A 20,028-nucleotide genomic window follows, 5' to 3' on the forward strand; every position below is an offset into this window, starting at 1 on the left:
TATAGAAAGCTCTCGCGAACAAATCCACTTATAGATCTCACGAGGGTGTTAGATAAATTGCGCTACGCAAAGGGAATTATTGTTTCAAATATTTTAATAGAAAATAGGCAAAATGACGATTTTCTATGGAATAATTTTTCGGAAGCGATAAAAAATCGCTAAAAAAGCGGGAGATTTGGTGCTCAACGCGGGAGAGCGGGAGAAGGGGTCCAAGATCTTGAGACTCCCGCCTAATGCGGGAGAGTTGACAGGTATGGAGTACTGTAGGCACGATTTTCAGCTCGGTTCTGTGAGCCCGCAGTACGTGCCCATGGGGCCTAGCAAGACTGGAAATAGAGCGTTTGAGTACTCGAATGAGGAATGTTTGGGAATCATTGGTTGTTGTACATAAAAGCAGGAGAGGGAAAGTGCAGCGGGATTTCTTTAGTTTTGTAAATAACCTAGAGTGTAGGCTCTATTACTGGCAGCAGTCTTTTGGCAGCAGTCTTTTGCACGACGTCTTCTTGAGGTATACGCGCGCTTCCAACCTTGGCCGTCAAAATGTGTGTAATTTCATATCATTCTTTTTCCATATGACTTCTATAACTTCACACTCCACCCGTCAGCCAACGACAACCATATGCTGTCACAAAGCACGTCAAATGCTTCTGTTTTGGGACAATTGAGAGGGGTAGCACCTTTCTAGTTGAAGGAATAAGGCCTATTGCTCGAGATTTCTAGAGATGGAAGTTTTAACACAATAAATTGTACACGGGCACTTCAATTCGGCTAGAAGGAACTTTATGTTCGCATTGACAGTTTTCAGAAGAATAAACTCTTTAAATGGAGGATGTCAGAGGAATCCGACGAGTTTACATTCTTGCAGCTATATTGGACTGTGCCACAAACTTTAGATGGCGAGTGTTATCGGAAACGCAATATAACACAAGTGTTCAGAGTAAATTTCCAAATTCAGTGAATAAAGTTACTTGGTGAAGTTTCGCACAATTGACATCGCTGAATCCACACAGCCATCAAAGTTCGAGTGAGTAAAAGCGTCGCCGCCAACGACCAACAAAGGTGACGTCATTAGCACTTGACTTCCCGGCATGCCTTTCACCGATTGGGATACCTGTGAGTAACGCCACTTCTGGCACTTGGTGGCGGTCGGTTTGGGGAGGTTGGGGAATAGTTCAAATGTGTGTTTCAGCATGATGTTTTCGACCTCCTGGCGGTCGGATTCTAGGTGTTTGATGCCAAAAGGGACGCTTGAATGTAGAACGATACTCGTGCCACTGACGCTAGAATCTGATGACCAACCAAAGAGTTCAATTAGAGAGTTTCTATAACATGTGAAATAAAAACCCCCAATTGTTTCGTTTATTTATACTTATAAACCACAGATACAAACAAACAAACAAACAAACAAAAGCAAGCAGAAAAACAGAGAAACAGACAGACTAAGAAACAAACGAACAAACAGATAAACGGATAAACAAAAAAAGGTACATAGTGTTTGTTGAGGCATAGATATATTGAAAAAGTCTGAAAGAGATTTGGACACTATTCAATAAGAAATGACCGGTAACCACCTCTAGATATGCGCCTGATGAAGGGTAAATTCAAGGTATGGATCCAGATGAAATAGATACTATTTGGTGCATCTTTTGTTCACTTGACTTCTTATTTCTTCCATTGTTGTACCATATACCAGGATTTAGATTTAATTGGTTTAGATCCCAGGCAAAATGCCTCAAATCGCACATTAGTTTTCCCCTTAAGACATGGGACATTATTATGGATTACATCATTACATGTTTTCTTTCTTTGCATATTACTTTTTCCTGAAAACTCAAGGTATGCATGGGCCTCATTTTGCACATTAGAGTACAGGGTTCGTCCGAACCCCCCCACCCAGCTTGAAGGTTCGCTCAGAGTTAACAAAAATATAGTAACATTTGGCTGGAGATATACCGTGCACATCAATATGTCTTTAAAATGGTTATAAAATTATTTTTATGACAATTATCTTTATTATTATCGCTATATGTTTAAAAGTACCCTATTAACAAAATTTTTAATACAAGATAGATTGCCTAATTTAATAAGGCGATGAGAGGAAATTTGGTCTGCTGAAATGAAAAAAACAACCACCCCGCTCAAAATCCTGGCTACGGGCCTGCAGTAGAACCTCAATATAGCGATACCCAAAACAAGGATATTCTCAGTTTACAGGGTATAGATTTCTGGTCTTCTTGATTTAATAATATTATTGATGTTTCAGCTTTACAGTCCCATGCCATGTGGGTAAACATCCCTTTCATCCCTCCCCACCCTGCACAATTCTGGCACCCTGTTGAGTATCTCACCCTGCTGTCTTTTCTTGGAGTCCACACATGCAAATCTAATGCACTCATCACCAGTCACGTACTTTGCAGTCCAGGGGAAGTCAACACCCTTAATCCCTGGTGCATAGAACAGGGCCAGGGCATATCTGGATGAGTACTTCACATCATCAAATAGTTCTCTCTTAGCTTGAGCTAGATCGTGGATTGTTCCTGTTAGGCCAAGTATTTGTGGCACTGGAATTGTGACAATAACGGAATCGAAGACTGACTGCTTGCCTTCCATATCAGTGCACTTAAGTTTTGTGGAATTTGCGGTGATATCTGTACAATGGGTTTGGTAGCAAACTTTAGCCCCTGGTAAAGCAAAAGAAAGAAGAAAGCAGTCAATCTATTCCAATTTTTATCTGAAACCTATGGAAATGTCATTCAGGACAGACACACACCATTTTTTTAAAAACATATGTTGTGAAGAAATTTGTAGACTTCAGCTTCCCATACATTTCTACTATAATTTCATTCATAAGGTTTAGTGAGTGATGCCACACAATCCACCGGCTCCGCCTAGAATTGCCGCTACTGCAGCCCCAACCACATCATATGTTATAGGTCTATGTTAAGTTTTAATAACTGCAACACTAGGTACATTATCTGAATCAATCAAAATACCCAGCAAATAGTTGTGTTTGTTAGAGTATTCAATATTGTATACCAAAAACTAGTACTCAACTGGCAGATTCAAGTAACAGTTTTTGGTGAGCCTGGTACATTATCTGGATTCGGTCACCAATATAGCACTAACACTTACCAGACTGTTGTAGGAAATATTTAGCAATTGCACTGGTTCCATTCGGGGCAACAAAATGCTTTACTCCATCTTGTTTGACTTCACCATCAATAACACCAGTAAATGGTACTAAAGTTGAAGTGGCCAGCAATTCCTTGTAGAAACTGGGGAGAGTACAATCAAACTTTAGTATGTTAGAGGGAGCGGTGGTTGGGGACCACCCCTGGATTCGCCCCTTTGGCCAACACTGGAGATAGTCTAGATTTTTATGTCTGATAGTCTAGATTTTAATGTCTATGTTAGGGTTCGGGTTGGGGAATTGAGACCACCCCTGGATTTGCCCCTTAGGCCAACACTGGAGATAGTCTAGATTTTTATGTCTATGTTAGGGTTAGGGTTGGGGAATTGAGATCACCCCTGGATTCGCCCCTTTGGCCAACACTGGAGATAGTCTAGATTTTTATGTCTATGTTGGGGTTAGGGTTAGGGTTGGCGAATTGAGACCACCCCTGGATTTGCCCCTTTGGCCAACACTGGAGATAGTCTAGATTTTTATGTCTATGTTAGGGTTAGGGTTGTCGAATTGAGACCACCCCTGGATTTGCCCCTTTGGCCAACACTGGAGATAGTCTAGATTTTTATGTCTATGTTAGGGTTAGGGTTAGGGTTTGGGAATTGAGACCACCCCTGGATTTGCCCTTTGGCCAACACTGGAGATAGTCTAGATTTTTATGTCTGATAGTCTAGATTTTTATGTCTATGTAAGGGTTAGGGTTGGGGTTGGCGAATTTTTATGTCTGATAGTCGAGATTTTTATGTCTATGTTAGGGTTAGGGTTGGGGTTGGCGAATTGAGACCACCCCTGGATTTGCCCCTTTGGCCAACACTGGAGATAGTCTAGATTTTTATGTCTATGTTAGGGTTAGGGTTGGGGAATTGAGATCACCCCTGGATTCACCCCTTTGGCCAACACTGGAGATAGTCTAGATTTTTATGTCTATGTTAGGGTTAGGGTTGGGGAATTGAGATCACCCCTGGATTTTCCCCTTTGGCCAACACTGGAGATAGTCTAGATTTTTATGTCTATGTTAGGGTTAGGGTTGTCGAATTGAGACCACCCCTGGATTTGCCCCTTTGGCCAACACTGGAGATAGTCTAGATTTTTATGTCTGATAGTCGAGATTTTTATGTCTATGTTAGGGTTAGGGTTGGGGTTGGCGAATTGAGACCACCCCTGGATTTGCCCCTTTGGCCAACACTGGAGATAGTCTAGATTTTTATGTCTATGTTAGGGTTAGGGTTGGGGAATTGAGATCACCCCTGGATTCGCCCCTTTGGCCAACACTGGAGATAGTCTAGATTTTTATGTCTATGTTAGGGTTAGGGTTTGGGAATTGAGACCACCCCTGGATTTGCCCTTTGGCCAACACTGGAGATAGTCTAGATTTTTATGTCTGATAGTCTAGATTTTTATGTCTATGTAAGGGTTAGGGTTGGGGTTGGCGAATTTTTATGTATGATAGTCTAGATTTTTATGTCTATGTTGGGGTTAGGGTTAGGGTTGGCGAATTGAGACCACCCCTGGATTTTCCCCTTTGGCCAACACTGGAGATAGTCTAGATTTTTATGTCTGATAGTCGAGATTTTTATGTCTATGTTAGGGTTAGGGTTGGAGTTGGCGAATTGAGACCACCCCTGGATTTGCCCCTTTGGCCAACACTGGAGATAGTCTAGATTTTTATGTCTATGTTAGGGTTAGGGTTGGGGAATTGAGATCACCCCTGGATTCGCCCTTTTGGCCAACACTGGAGATAGTCTAGATTTTTATGTCTATGTTAGGGTTAGGGTTGGGGAATTGAGATCACCCCTGGATTCGCCCCTTTGGCCAACACTGGAGATAGTCTAGATTTTTATGTCTATGTTAGGGTTAGGGTTGTCGAATTGAGACCACCCCTGGATTTGCCCCTTTGGCCAACACTGGAGATAGTCTAGATTTTTATGTCTATGTTGGGGTTAGGGTTAGGGTTGGCGAATTGAGACCACCCCTGGATTTGCCCCTTTGGCCAACACTGGAGATAGTCTAGATTTTTATGTCTATGTTAGGGTTAGGGTTGGCGAATTGAGACCACCCCTGGATTTGCCTCTTTGGACAACACTATTTCAAAACATGTATGTCCTCTTGATAAAGCTGCTAATCTAGAATTTATTCCTTTCTCTGTAACAACTACGCTTCAGTTGCATAGCTGGAGGTGAATGAAGGGGGGCACTCACAACCTCCCTCCATGCCTTTAGGTGGCTTGGAAGACCCTCCCTGCATATTCAAGGACGAGATGCCTAAAGAAAAATTGTCTGCTAAATGAGTAAACAATAAGTGAACACTCTCCCCCTCCCCACCACACACACCCATTAGCAACTTAAAAATAGCATTACAAGGAATTCAGAATTGTACATTTTTTTAAAATATAGAACAGTTTCTTTTTACTATTTCCTTCTAAGCCAAAAAGATAGCATTCAGGTTGAATTTATTACCTATTATGATCAGTGAAGTACTGTGGCTTAGCTGAGATGTACTGAGCACCAGTGTCGGCCCGTCCACTGCACCCATCAGGGCTCCGAGCTGTAGTCATGCGGCCACCAGCACCTCTAGACTTCTCCCAAACTGTCAGATCAATACTCTGGCATTGTCTTCTTAAGAGTGCTGCAGTAAGGGAACCAGTAAGCCCTGCCCCCACGATGAGCACTTTGCTAGTCGACATGTTATCAGCAAACTGACAGGTGTCAGTCATCTGGAAATGAAAGAGGAAATTGATCAGTAGCATAGAAATCGAGAAAAAAAATGACAAAAAGACTCTCTGTGTGTGATTCAATTAGCCTCAACCATCATCTGGGCCTGTCTTACATTTAGGAAAAGCACTGTTTGGAAATTGCCCCCATCTATCTAATCCTCAGCTTTCGGCTGGAGTCTCCCGCGTTTTGGACCCTTCTCCCATCCTCCCGCTTTTACTAAAAAATCTCCAGCATTTTGAGTAAAGAAAAAAAAAATTGAAAAATAAAATTGTTAAAACTGTCTTGGAGTTCTTTTTTTAGTACGATGTTTGTGGTCCATGTATACTAACTAAGGCAATACAAACGCAGTAGTTATCTCACCTTAATGTAAATGTGTACCCCCAGTACCCCTCCCCCCCCCAGTACCCCCTCCCCCCCCCCCCCCCCCGAAAAAAAACCCTCCAGCATTTCAAAGTCAAGGGGTTGGCATCTCTAAATCCCTCATGCACCTTGACAAACCAGAAAGTGAAACGTCTATAATTTATTGCCCCTTTATCCGTATTTCACTATAATTTATAAGTATCAGTTTCTGTACGTAACGTTACATTACTGAGTTCTCAAAATTTCATGTGTAAAACTAGACGCCGAGCTTAACTTATTTACCCGTCCGGTTTACTTTAAGGAACCTCTTAACATAATCGAATTCTAGGTGATAAACTGTTCCAATAACTTAATCAAAAGGTAAAGCTATCAGATGTTAACTAGTTGATGAAACCTTACCTAATTACGAGGCAAGAAACAAAATATCGAAAGAAAGTACCTTGTGATATTTTTTTCCAATCAAAAGTGATTCGTGCGCCTGCTTTTTCAAGGCCAGCGGAAACTACGCGTACATTATGCGCAGGCGGAAGGGAAGCAAAATGGCGAGAAGATAGTGTTTTGAAAGTCACACCAAAATACCGACAAAATGGCTTGATTCCACCGCCGTAACAAGTACTTATGACCGGATGGAGTCAAGATTAGGCCACGCCAAGCATACCTTTACTTCGCTGTGCTGAAATATCGTCAATATGAACTACGTACGCAAACTAGTCGGCTTCAAACCCAGACCGGGAACCGATGCGGTCTCTCAGTCTAACCAAGACGATGAACTATGTCTTAGACATTTACGGAAACTCTACATGGAATTTCGCCACTCTTCAACCCCCATGACCATCAAGGAGCAAGATAATGCTCTATATCGTATGCTCCCCCTATTCTGTAAAATATTTGCTCACACAAAACCAAGCAGTTTGACGGAGAAGTTCGGAGATGCATGTCAATTCGCCGCGCATATCTCTCAATTGATGGTCCGAGAAATACGAAAACGTTCATCCGACCGCAATCACGAAGCAGCTAGCAATTCGGTCATGGAATATCTACTTTCTGACTCCGTCGAGGATTCCACCTCGGGCTGGAAATTACTGTCGTCTTTGAATATTCTAGCGTGTGGAGAGAGCCCCGTAGTAGAATGTATGGTAGCCGCTAGTCTCCCATCCACGCTAGTCAAATGTTTATGTTTATTTTTTGAATTGACACCCGCCGTAAGCGTAGGCGAGAAATCAGTCGAAGATCAAGAAGACGATAGAGTTCTTGTACAAAAAATTTATACTCAAGTCTTGGTAAATCTGTGCAATTCACCCGCAACGTGCCATGAACTCGTAAACACGGACGATTTATCAGTTCTATTCTCGGCTATTTCGTGCCCTTGCAGTAAATATAACTTGATCTGGAGAGGGGCTGCCTCTGAAATTCTGATGACTCTGATGCGATATGGCCTCAACAAAAGCGTCCTGGACTATATATGCAGTGAGTACAAGAAATTTTATCTAGATTTTTAAAACATCACACAGTCAAGTGATTTTTGAGTGCATTATTGTTATAAGCTAAGTTGGCAATTAAATTTGTTAGGATATAATACCATTAGTAGGGTGATTAGATCACTAACAGGAGCGAATAACAATTATCCCTCTTTCACTTTCTCTTAGATCTTTTATGTTAGACTATATTATACTACATCACCCTCTGAATTTATACAGAATAGTATAATGTCATCCCTAAACCCTGACCTTAATTAATATGACATAATTCTCCGGGCTTGTATTTTGTCTGTATTGGTGTCTTTATTTGGTTTAACTCAAAGCTCAATATCTAAAGACTAGACCATAAATATTTGGGCTTCTTACCTAAATGCTGAAAGCTTTGTCAAGGCTTTTGGGTTATAAAATGGCACCTTCCTGCTCCTTTGTTTGACAGGGGTGTACTTTCAACTTTAGGCCTACCACACAAATTTTGCCAGATTATGATTACTTAGGGTATTTCTCTGTATAAATTGTGTGTTTAAGAAAAGTTTGGCATTATCTGGCTTAAAAGGAGATTCCCTTCTAGAGATTATGCACCTGTTTTTGGTTGAATGGAGTATCTGAATGAATACTTGATAACCTTTGTGTGAGCTTTTAGCATCTCGAAGCCGGGTATTATTAGATTTTAACCATGACAAATTACAGGGCATTTACTTGTGACCTTTGTGTGAGCTAATTCACATTTTGAAGGGTATAAATTTTAACCCTGGGAAATTGAATAGATTCACATGTGATCTTTTTGACACCATCCACATTTTGTAGGCTATAAATAGGGAAATATATGTTGTGTGTCACTGTTTATTGTCTTATACGATACCTTATAACACTTAATTTTCGCAACTTCAAAATTTCATGATTTTGAGATGACGATATCTCGCCATCCTTTTATTCCACAACTATATTTAATACAGTTTAGAATTGTCCAACTAAACCCCTTATGGTACTGAATGTACCTCATTGGACAAGGTGTCTCCATAAAGCTTATTACATGGTTAATATTTGCCCAAAGGCTTCTTGTGTAATTCTCTCACATACCAATTTGCGATATTATTTTCGTGACTTGCAAATAAAGTGTGATAAGGTATTTCGTATTGCTGACAAGCACTGCAAGTGGTAATTAGTGTGTTTATCAAACTATTAATTGATTGATTATGTTCAACATTGTAGAAAAGAACTGCATTCAACAATGTGTGGACAACATGCGTCGGATCCAGGCCATCAGCCCGATAGAACTCGTCAAGATCCTTGTTACGCTAGTCTGCTGTTTAAAGGAGTCCTCCAACATCTCACATCAACTCCTCGCAGACTTCCGCAATAGCCATGGTTACCTATTCCTATGCGACCTGCTCCTCATGTTGTCTGAACTTGAAGACGAGGAGTCAAGGGAAGCGTGTCGTAATGTGGTGTTGCTGGTATCACAGCTGGTTCTTGTTGGTCACGTTCATTTAAGGCCTCTTGTTAGCATCGGAGCGCCATTCCAGGATCCAGCCTTTACAATACCAGAGCCAATAGGCAAAGGTAGGTGTACTGTATAGTAAATATTCTACTTTGCCCGATGGACTTAGGACATAAATACAGTGCAAGCATTGGTTTTGGATAAATTCTATGAGTGATAGTCCCATGGAGCTTAGAATAAAACTATACATATATTTGTTAATTATTTATGAGCTCACTGGTATTTTTACGCAGCTTGCCTGGAACCAAGGCTTACACTATTTTTATAAGTCTTTAGTGTCCACAGGGCTATGGACTGTGATATTTTGTTTGTACGGGAGTGGGGTGACAGCTCAGAGGCACAGGCTTCGTCTCTCAGTTAGGTCAACTTGAAATTTTGTCAGGGGTGTAAAAACCTAGGTCTCTTTGTTGTCTGCCCAGAGAAGGATATAAGGTGGTCCTGTATCTTACCACAGATCAACCTGTATTGGGGAACATAAAAGAGAGTAAGGAATATAGGTCTGTGGTACCATCTTCAGTGACGGTACTTACACACTAACCCACACTCTTGATTGTAAACTGCTTGGAGTCATCCGTATTTACACACTGACAATTAAAGTCAGTCATATGTGAAATGCTTTGATCATGTGTCACAATGTTGCAATTAGGCAGCATAGCCTTTTCTTCAGCCCTATTATTTTCTATAGATATTAAAAACGAGGTTCAGCTATAAAAGGGAATGCTCCTCCCATCTCCTGTCTCAAGAACAATCAGTTATCAATCAGCCGTCAATGAGTCAACATGTCAGGCAATTTGCTCTGAGCACTAAATTAAAATTCCATATTATAAACCAAATTATATATCCTTCTTAGACTTGTGCACCTAAAATGCTTCCATTTATAGTAAAATGATGCCATACAAAGCTGTGTGCACTCTATGATATGAGCATTTTCATTTTCATCAGAGCACAAGTATAATTTATGCAGATGCGTTTGATTATGGATAGCGCATTTAACACCACTTTCTTGTTACCAGTGCAAAATAGTTCTATTCCAACCTATTGAGGCTCAGAGATAAGCAATTTCACAGGAGAATTATAATTTGTGTCAGCTATCGTGGCAGTGTTCTGATTACAATTGCAATACAAGGCTGGAGGCGAAACCTGGTGTTTAAACATGAAATACTGGTTAGGGGAAGGGCCCCGGGGGTGGGTCTTCAAGGTAAAAATGATAGGGGTGCTCGTGGGAAAATTAGAAAAATACCCCTAAAATAGCTGCACGATCAAAACTTGCTACCCTAAACAATACCCCAGAAGCCTTAACAATACCATTTCTAAGAAAAAAAAAACTATTTTTTTGCTTGGATACCCCCTAAAAATACCTGAGGCCTGATTTTAACCCCTAAAAAAATGCAACAAATATCCCTATTAAGTCCACATGGGGAAAACCCCTCGGGGGGAAGGGCTAATTCCATTCTATTTTTTACAGGAGTCAGTGTCAGAAATATTGAAGCATTTCAAGTCTTACAGACAGTATTTCTCAAGGTGATTTTAAATTCTGATCCTGGTACCGTAGATGTTTTCAATTCCTCTGCTGTCTACTGTGGTGGTATAGGTATTACTTGTTTTCCTCACAGAAAATAGATAATTCTTAATTCCTCTACCGTCCCTCCCCTTTGAAATGTTTCCCTCCTTTCAAGAATTCCCAAGTCTTCTGTGTGTATGGTGATATTATAATTTCATGTTTTTACCACACAAACCTCGCTATTCTGGGTCTGAATTCCAAATATCTCTTATACATGGGTTTTATGATCCACAATTTGTCCATTTGCTCTAAACACGCCCCTTCCTTCAGCAGTTCCTGCTTTGTATCTTCTTTTTGTCAGTCCGTGTATTTACCCTTCCTCCTTTGAAATCCAGGTGTGATTCCCAGATCAACCCTTATAAAGCTGTTCGTGATCCATCAAATTTCCAGGAATTCCTGGATCTTTGCTTTGTTTCTTGTTATTGTCAGTCCATGTTTTACCCTTTTCCTTTCAAATGCAGGTCTGTATGCTAACTAACCCTTATGAAGCTGTACCACAACACATTATTCCATTTTCCTGGAATTCCTGGATCTTTGCTTTACTACTGTAATCATTCGATATTTTTCCAACAGACATCAAACAAACAGCTCTCCCTGCACATTCTGGATTCCATATACACCATCTACGACTCCGACCCAACCAACTACTTCATCCTAGAGCCTCAGCACACGTTGTCTTTGTTCATCGAAAAGGCACCAGAGAAGGATGTAGACATCCAAGAGCGCATCTTTAAGCTCCTTGAACTGGTTATCTGTAGTTTGAACTGGGTGCCATGCCCTGAGCTCATATCTGTCAGTATACTCTTCAAGAACAAAGTGTGAGTAGTGGGCAAAAAACTAAATTTATTTTCCCAGAGGGCGCGGTAATGAATTATGCATTCTGATTGGTTCAATGGGGTGAGCTGCTTGCTGAATTTTACTACCTCTGTCCTCCATTGTGGGCAAGGTAGACATGACAGAAAAACCTGGAAAATGCGCAATTCCAGATAGAGAGAGAAGACACAATTTTTTCAGTGGCTATAGGTTCCTTGTATTATGGACTGATATAATAACGTGAGGCCGAAGTGCACATAACCAGATTTTGGCTTTTTTAGATAATTTTTCCTTGATCATCATTGCCCTGTGTATCAGCTCAGGGTCAAAAAGCTCACATTTTAATGACACTTTACAAAAAGTCACATCAATTAAAAAAAGTCGCACTTGATATTTTGTTTGCTATAAGTTACTAAGTACTCAGAGAAATTATCCGCCTTATTCGAAGTGAAATGGGCTTATTAGAAGCGTCACGTCATGTTTTTCCGTCATGTCGGCAAGGTAGCCATCTTTAAAGCCGCATTGTAACCAGCTTACTTCTGGAGGGCCAACGGAAACTTCAACCGACAAGAGACAAATAATCTATTTCAATCAGCGATATGTAACCCGCCATCAACTCAAAATTATCAGTCACATCCTCAAAGAAACTTCCAATAGGCACACTGCTTTAACTTTTTTGAAAATTTTTTCGTGTTTTCTGTTAAAAATCAGCGGAGATTGTTATGTTATCGACCAGAAATAAACTGGTGACATTGTGGCTTTGAGTGCTAGTCACAGAAACAGGAACAAATTTGATAGTTGATCACTTGGTCAACATTTTCCAGAAATTAATAAACAAGCCACATAGCTGGTTCAGTATTTTCCAGACTTAACTCATTTTTTTCTCAATATGGTGTTATGGTTAATAAAAGCATACAGTATTATGTTGTAATACTTGCAAATTAATGCATGGAAATCTCTTGCATGTTGTCACAAATTTTGGTTTACCTAGTCAAAAGCTTACTTGAGATAACTGGCAAACTAAGTTGCATTCATATGAAAGCAAGTGACAGGCTTGCAAGTCAACACAAGATGATGGTCAAACAAAACAACAGTTGTCACAAGTAGCAAAACTTGAGACAAGAAAAACGTTTTGTTGACTGTGTTTTGTTATCAAGTTTTGATTTTTATTGTTAAGATTATTAAACAAGTCCAATCATAGCGCCATTTTACACTCCAACACAAAGCATCCATTTCCATTAGCTGAGCCATGCAAGGATCTGAGATACTGTATATTCTCGCAAACAGACCCTTTATTTTGAGTGCAAACAAAGGAGTGGTTCATCAACATTCTTTAATATTGTCTTGCTTATGCAGAGTGAGTGGGGTCCATCAAGTGGCACTCTCTTTCCTTATCCGCATTTTGAGCTTTGAGCCCAAGTACAAGGATGTCTTCAGAGAAGTTGGTGTTCTGGAAGTCTTGACCAGCTCCTTAAAGGGACATGCTGCCGCACTCAAGGAAGCAAATGGTAACGTCAATATTATTCAGCGAAACACAGGTGGCATACAGTAGAGTGCCAGTGCTTCCTCGTATAGAGCCTTTCACCTTAGCTGAAAAATGTCTCATCCTCTGTCAAGTCATGAGAAGTATCTTTCTCAGCCTAAAGGCGACTACGAACATACAAATACAAATGCAAATGCAATGTTTACTTTTTGAATAGTAGTGCAAGATATGATACATGGGACTGAGTTTACTCTTTAATATTGTACAAGTCCGGTGAAATTTGAGTGGAAAAGTAAAGCTTTGGCAGGACAGAACTTTTACTTGTTTTTTTGTTTTTTTGTTTTATAATCAAGTTGAAGCTAAATATCTTTTTAAAAGGTTTAAAAATGTGGAAGAAGTAGTAGCACTGCTTAATTCCCAAAAGGCTACCATTACCTGCAAAAGGGCCCACTCCTTGCACGATCTTGAACATGATTCATTCAATCTTTTAGAAGCACTACTGAACCCTTCAGCAAGCACAGAGGAGGGTCTGACCCTCAAGGTAGAGGAGCAGCAGGACTATGCCTTCTTGTTAATGAGCTGTTTACGGCTGCTGCTTGAGGGAAATCCTGAGAATGCCAAGATGTTTAGAGCATGTGGTGGTGCTCGCTGTGCCCATAACATGATTCCACAGCCCAAGTCACGGACGGATGCACTCAGAATCATCCAGGAGCTCCTACTAAGTGGAGGGAATGATGACTTGGGTAAGTGAGACACAGTTTTTTGTGCCTTGGACTTAGCAAAATGTTTAATTTAAAACCTGTTACCCTAAAGTTCTATCCTCTATTGGTTCCAAGGCCTAGTCATAGCTATACTGTAGCTGGAGTTTGCAACTTGTAACCCCAAGTTTCTCCCCCTGCTTGTTCCAAAGTCTTGAACGTAGCTATAGCCTGAATTTGCAACTTGTTACTCCCTACGTTTGTCACCTCTATTGGGCCCACAGTGTTAAACGTAGCTATAGCTTGAGTTTAAAACTTTGTACCTCCTAAGTTCCCCCCCCCCCTCCTAGTCCCAGAGTCTTGAATGTAGCTAAGCCTTGAGTTTGCAAATTGCAACTATACTTCCTAAGTTTGTAGCCCGAGTTTGCAAATTGTTACTCCCTAAGTTTCTATCCTCTATTGGTTCCAGAGTCTTAAACGTAGCCATAGCTTGAGTTTGCAGCTTGTAACCCTAAGATTCTATCATCTGATGGTCCAAGAACTTGTTTAACCGCTGTTACCATTATGTATTTTTGTGACCATACTATGTGGTATAACATTATTCTTCAGGAACCTTGCTTGGTTTGATGCACTCCACGCCACTCTCGGAAGTTGCCCTGAAGATTGAGGTGCTTAATTCATTGTTACGGGTCTTTGAGCTAGAGCCCAACACAAGGGCAGTATTTCGTGAGGTTGGAGGATTCGTCTATGTGATGTCCGTTCCCCTAAGCATGGAGGGGAGCCTCAGCACTCCACCAGTAGCGACATGGGCGAATGGTATGTGCAGGGTATAGAAGAGGTTTTGTAGTTGTATCTAACTTTCACTAGTTGCACTGGTGAATAAGGAACAACATAGGTAGGCTCAAAATCAAGTGCCCCCGTGTGTGTTTTCTTAGCAAGCACTGTCACTGAGGGTGGTCACTGCCGGAGTGTTAAAAGACACCTCTAGGCTTTCATTAACTTTCAGAGAGTGGTGGAGATTGATAAGTAGGGAGTGGAAGATTTTTTATCTTATTAATTCAAATAAAACTTAAGTCGACTTTTTTTTTAAAAAAAAAAGTAGCCGGCGCTTGGTGGAAAATAGCTGGCCGCCTGCCCCTAATGAAACTCCTGTACACCCCTAATGGATACAGGGGCGTTTCTAGAGAAAAACGCTGGGTGGGGTACAGAGTAGTAATTTACTTTCCACGGATCAATTAAGTTAAGATCGGCCTCCTTTGCTTTGGTAATAGGTCACTAGATCCATCTAGAAACTCTTCCTATCAAAATACACACAAAATTAATCAACATCACTTACCTACGTGTCTGGATTATTTTACGTACCCAATTCAGGATAGCATAGTGCAGCTTAAAAAGATTGGACCTTCTTTTTTTTTATACATTTGTGACACAAAACAAGGCATGAATCTGGGAAAATCCCCAGCCAGAGCCAGGAATAACAAGCAACTGTGAAAAAGCATCCATTTCCATCGGCTTATTTTAGCAAGCTGTTGCGATATTTTATTGAATTTGCTTAATAAAGTATCAAGCTTTGTTTTTAGTTATTTTAAAAGTTATGTGAAATTTACTATCTTTGCTCCTTAGTCGAAAGGGACGACGTACTGATGCTTCTGAGGACAGTGTTCCATGTCCTAACTGCTGCAATGCAAGATGAGCCTGCAAACAAGAACTATTTTATGGATGAGGCATGTAGTAGCCAAATATAACCTTAGACTAATTTCTCAAGCGCGCACTTGACACGTCCCTGTCTGCAGCTGACTTTACATTCCTTGTCTGCAGTCGACTTTACACTCCTTGTCTGCAGCCGACTTTACACTCCTTGTCTGCAGCCGACTTTACACTCCTTGTATGCAGCCGACTTTACATTCCTTGTATGCAGCTGACTTTACATTCCTTGTCTGCAGCCGACTTTACACTCCTTGTCTGCAGCTGACTTTATACTCCTTGTCTGCAGCTGACTTTACAATCCTTGTCTGCAGCCGACTTTACACTCCTTGTCTGCAGCTGTCTTTACACTCCTTGTCTGCAGCTGACTTTACACTCCTTGTCTGCAGCTGACTTTACACTCCTTGTCTGCAGCTGACTTTACACTCCTTGACTGCAGCCGACTTTACACTCCTTGTCTGCAGCCGACTTTACACTCCTTGTGTGCAGCCGAATTTACACTCCTTGTCTGCAGCCGACTTTACACTCCTTGTCTGCAGCCGAATTTACACTCCTTGTCTGCAGCCGACTTTACATTCCTTGTCTGCAGCCGACTTTACACATACTTGTCTACATCCGACTTTACATTCCTTGTATGCAGCCGACTTTACACTCCTTGTCTGCAGCCGACTTTACTCTCCTTGTCTGCAGCTGACGTTATACTTACACTGTACTTGTCTGTAGTCGACTTTACACATACTTGTCTACATCCTACTTTACACTCCTTGTCTGCAGTCGTATTTAAACTTACACTGTACTTGTCTGCAGCCGACTTTACACTCCTTGTCTGCAGCCGACTTTACATTCCTTGTATGCAGCCGACTTTACATTCCTTGTCTACAGCCGACTTTACACTCCTTGTCTGCAGCCGACTTTACATTCCTTGTCTACAGCTGACTTTACATTCCTTGTCTGCAGCTGACTTTACACTCCTTGTCTGCAGCCAACTTTACATTCCTTGTCTGCAGCCGACTTTACACTCCTTGTCTGCAGCTGACTTTACTCTCCTTGTCTGCAGCCGACTTTACATTCCTTGTCTGCAGCTGACTTTACACTCCTTGTCTGCAGCCGACTTTACACTCCTTGTCTGCAGCTGACTTTACACTCCTTGTCTGCAGCCGACTTTACACTCCTTGTCTGCAGCTGACTTTACACTCCTTGTCTGCAGCTGACTTTACACTCCTTGTCTGCAGCTGACTTTACATTCCTTGTCTGCAGCTGACTTTACATTCCTTGTCTGCAGCTGACTTTACACTCCTTGTCTGCAGCTGACTTTACACTCCTTGTCTGCAGCTGACTTTACATTCCTTGTCTGCAGCTGACTTTACACTCCTTGTCTGCAGCTGACTTTACACTCCTTGTCTGCAGCTGACTTTACACTCCTTGTCTGCAGCTGACTTTACATTCCTTGTCTACAGCCGACTTTACACTCCTTGTCTGCAGCCGACTTTACATTCCTTGTATGCAGCTGACTTTACACTCCTTGTCTGCAGCTGACTTTACACTCCTTGTCTGCAGCCGACTTTATACTCCTTGTCTGCAGCCGACTTTACACTCCTTGTCTGCAGCTGACTTTACACTCCTTGTCTGCAGTCGGCTTTACACATACTTGTCTACAGCCGACTTTACACTCCTTGTCTGCAGCTGACTTTACACTCCTTGACTGCAGTCGACTTTACACATACTTGTCTGCAGCTGACTTTACATTCCTTGTCTGCAGCTGACTTCACACTCCTTGTCTGCAGCCGACTTTACACTCCTTGTCTGCAGCTGACTTTACTCTCCTTGTCTGCAGCTGACGTTATACTTACACTGTACTTGTCTGTAGTCGACTTTACACATACTTGTCTACATCCGACTTTACACTCCTTGTCTGCAGTCGTATTTATACTTACACTGTACTTGTCTGCAGCCGACTTTACACTCCTTGTATGCAGCCGACTTTACATTCCTTGTCTGCAGCCGACTTTACATTCCTTGTCTGCAGCCGACTTTACACTCCTTGTCTGCAGCCGACTTTACACTCCTTGTCTGCAGCCGACTTAAAACTCCTTGTATGCAGCCGACTTTATACTCCTTGTCTGCAGCCGACTTTACATTCCTTGTATGCAGCTGACTTTACATTCCTTGTCTGCAGCCGACTTTACACTCCTTGTCTGCAGCCGACTTTACACTTCTTGTCTGCAGCCGACTTTACATTCCTTGTATGCAGCTGACTTTACATTCCTTGTCTGCAGCCGACTTTACACTCCTTGTCTGCAGCCGACTTTATACTCCTTGTATGCAGCCGACTTTACACTCCTTGTCTGCAGCTGACTTTATACTTACACTGTACTTGTCTGTAGTCGACTTTACACATACTTGTCTACATCCGACTTTACACTCCTTGTCTGCAGCCGACTTTACACTCCTTGTCTGCAGCTGACTTTATACTCCTTGTCTGCAGCCGACTTTACATTCCTTGTCTGCAGCCGACTTTACAGATACTTGTCTACATCCGACTTTACACTCCTTGTCTGCAGCCGACTTTACACTCCTTGTCTGCAGCCGACTTTATACTCCTTGTCTGCAGCCGACTTTACACTCCTTGTCTGCAGCTGACTTTACACTCCTTGTCTGCAGCCGACTTTACATTCCTTGTCTGCAGCTGACTTTATACTCCTTGTCTGCAGCCGACTTTACACTCCTTGTCTGCAGCCGACTTTACATTCCTTGTCTGCAGCTGACTTTACACTCCTTGTCTGCAGCTGACTTTACACTCCTTGTCTGCAGCTGACTTTACACTCCTTGTCTGCAGCCGACTTTACACTCCTTGTCTGCAGCTGACTTTACACTCCTTGTCTGCAGCCGACTTTACACTCCTTGTCTGCAGCTGACTTTACACTCCTTGACTGCAGTCGACTTTACACATACTTGTCTGCAGCTGACTTTACACTCCTTGTCTGCAGCTGACTTTACACTCCTTGTCTGCAGTCGGCTTTACACATACTTGTCTACAGCCGACTTTACACTCCTTGTCTGCAGCTGACTTTACACTCCTTGTCTGCAGCCGACTTTACACTCCTTGTCTGCAGCCGACTTTATACTCCTTGTATGCAGCCGACTTTATACTTCTTGTCTGCAGCCGACTTTACATTCCTTGTATGCAGCTGACTTTACATTCCTTGTCTGCAGCCGACTTTACACTCCTTGTCTGCAGCCGACTTTACACTCCTTGTCTGCAGCCGACTTTACATTCCTTGTATGCAGCTGACTTTACATTCCTTGTCTGCAGCCGACTTTACACTCCTTGTCTGCAGCCGACTTTATAATCCTTGTATGCAGCCGACTTTACACTCCTTGTCTGCAGCTGACTTTATACTTACACTGTACTTGTCTGTAGTCGACTTTACACATACTTGTCTACATCCGACTTTACACTCCTTGTCTGCAGCCGACTTTACACTCCTTGTCTGCAGCTGACTTTACACTCCTTGTCTGCAGCTGACTTTATACTCCTTGTCTGCAGCCGACTTTACATTCCTTGTCTGCAGCCGACTTTACAGATACTTGTCTACATCCGACTTTACACTCCTTGTCTGCAGCCGACTTTACACTCCTTGTCTGCAGCCGACTTTATACTCCTTGTCTGCAGCCGACTTTACACTCCTTGTCTGCAGCTGACTTTACACTCCTTGTCTGCAGCCGACTTTACATTCCTTGTCTGCAGCCGACTTTACATTCCTTGTCTGCAGCTGACTTTACACTCCTTGTCTGCAGCTGACTTTACCTTCCTTGTCTGCAGCTGACTTTACACTCCTTGTCTGCAGCCGACTTTACACTCCTTGTCTGCAGCTGACATTACACTCCTTGACTGCAGTCGACTTTACACATACTTGTCTGCAGCTGACTTTACACTCCTTGTCTGCAGCTGACTTTACACTCCTTGTCTGCAGTCGGCTTTGCACATACTTGTCTACAGCCGACTTTACACTCCTTGTCTGCAGCTGACTTTACACTCCTTGACTGCAGTCAACTTTACACATACTTGTCTGCAGCTGACTTTACATTCCTTGTCTGCAGCTGACTTCACACTCCTTGTCTGCAGCCGACTTTACACTCCTTGTCTGCAGCTGACTTTACATTCCTTGTCTGCAGCTGACTTTACACTCCTTGTCTGCAGCCGACTTTACACTCCTTGTCTGCAGCCGACTTTACACTCCCTGTCTGCAGCCGACTTTACACTCCTTGTCTGCAGCCGACTTTATACTCCTTGTCTGCAGCCGACTTCACACTCCTTGTCTGCAGCCGACTTTACATTCCTTGTCTGCAGCCGACTTTATACTTACACTGTACTTGTCTGTAGTCGACTTTACACATACTTGTCTACAGCCGACTTTACATTCCTTGTGTGCAGCTGACTTTACACTCCTTGTCTGCAGCCGACTTAACACTCCTTGTCTAAAGCTGACTTTACACTCCTTGTCTGCAGCCGACTTTACACTCCTTGTCTGCAG

The 20,028-nt window shown here is 42.1% G+C and overlaps 2 protein-coding genes across 4 annotated transcripts in view; one reads left to right on the top strand and one right to left on the bottom strand.

The window, feature by feature from the left end:
- Positions 1-563: 563 nt before the first annotated feature.
- Positions 564-6,783, bottom strand: LOC5508634 (renalase). Of its 2 annotated transcripts, none has more exons than XM_032377448.2 (5): positions 6,698-6,783; positions 5,641-5,897; positions 3,133-3,275; positions 2,349-2,681; positions 564-1,287 (listed from the first exon to the last, which is right to left on the bottom strand). In XM_032377448.2, exons 2-5 carry the CDS (start codon positions 5,895-5,897, stop codon positions 965-967), a joined length of 1,056 nt encoding a protein of 351 aa, XP_032233339.1. In that variant the 5' UTR covers positions 6,698-6,783; the 3' UTR covers positions 564-964. The 2 variants fall into 2 exon arrangements, with proteins under 2 accessions (XP_032233339.1, XP_001629208.2); XM_001629158.3 differs by having other exon boundaries at positions 6,658-6,737.
- LOC116615631 (WD repeat and FYVE domain-containing protein 3-like) overlaps positions 6,757-20,028 on the top strand; it is an 83,674-nt gene continuing 70,402 nt past the window's right edge. Inside the window, exons 1-8 of one of the 2 annotated variants that reach the window (XR_007314089.1) lie at positions 6,757-7,725; positions 8,946-9,296; positions 10,700-10,755; positions 11,369-11,613; positions 12,965-13,116; positions 13,583-13,834; positions 14,399-14,605; positions 15,413-15,513. Coding sequence is in view for 1 of the 2 variants with exons in the window: in XM_048733983.1 (XP_048589940.1) it covers positions 6,948-7,725; positions 8,946-9,296; positions 10,700-10,755; positions 11,369-11,613; positions 12,965-13,116; positions 13,583-13,834; positions 14,399-14,605; positions 15,413-15,513 (2,142 nt within the window). In the remaining variant the exon portion in view is untranslated. The remainder of the gene's footprint in view (positions 7,726-8,945; positions 9,297-10,699; positions 10,756-11,368; positions 11,614-12,964; positions 13,117-13,582; positions 13,835-14,398; positions 14,606-15,412; positions 15,514-20,028) is intronic. The other variant, XM_048733983.1, reaches the window with a different exon arrangement.

The sequence above is a fragment of the Nematostella vectensis genome, chromosome 11 (genome assembly GCF_932526225.1).
Source record: "Nematostella vectensis chromosome 11, jaNemVect1.1, whole genome shotgun sequence".
NCBI classification, from domain to species: domain Eukaryota; kingdom Metazoa; phylum Cnidaria; class Anthozoa; order Actiniaria; family Edwardsiidae; genus Nematostella; species Nematostella vectensis.

What these genes read in the sequence shown, in the direction of transcription:
- LOC5508634 (XM_032377448.2), bottom strand. Translation starts at nt 5,897, where the DNA reads ATGACTGACACCTGTCAGTTTGCTGATAACATGTCGACTAGCAAAGTG. An exon ending in TACTTCACTGATCATAATAG is followed by an intron (nt 3,276 to 5,640) that starts GTAATAAATTCA and finishes TACTCTCCCCAG; the next exon opens with TTTCTACAAGGAATTGCTGG. An exon ending in CTCCAAGAAAAGACAGCAGG is followed by an intron (nt 1,288 to 2,348) that starts GTGAGATACTCA and finishes GTTGGTCATCAG; the next exon opens with ATTCTAGCGTCAGTGGCACG.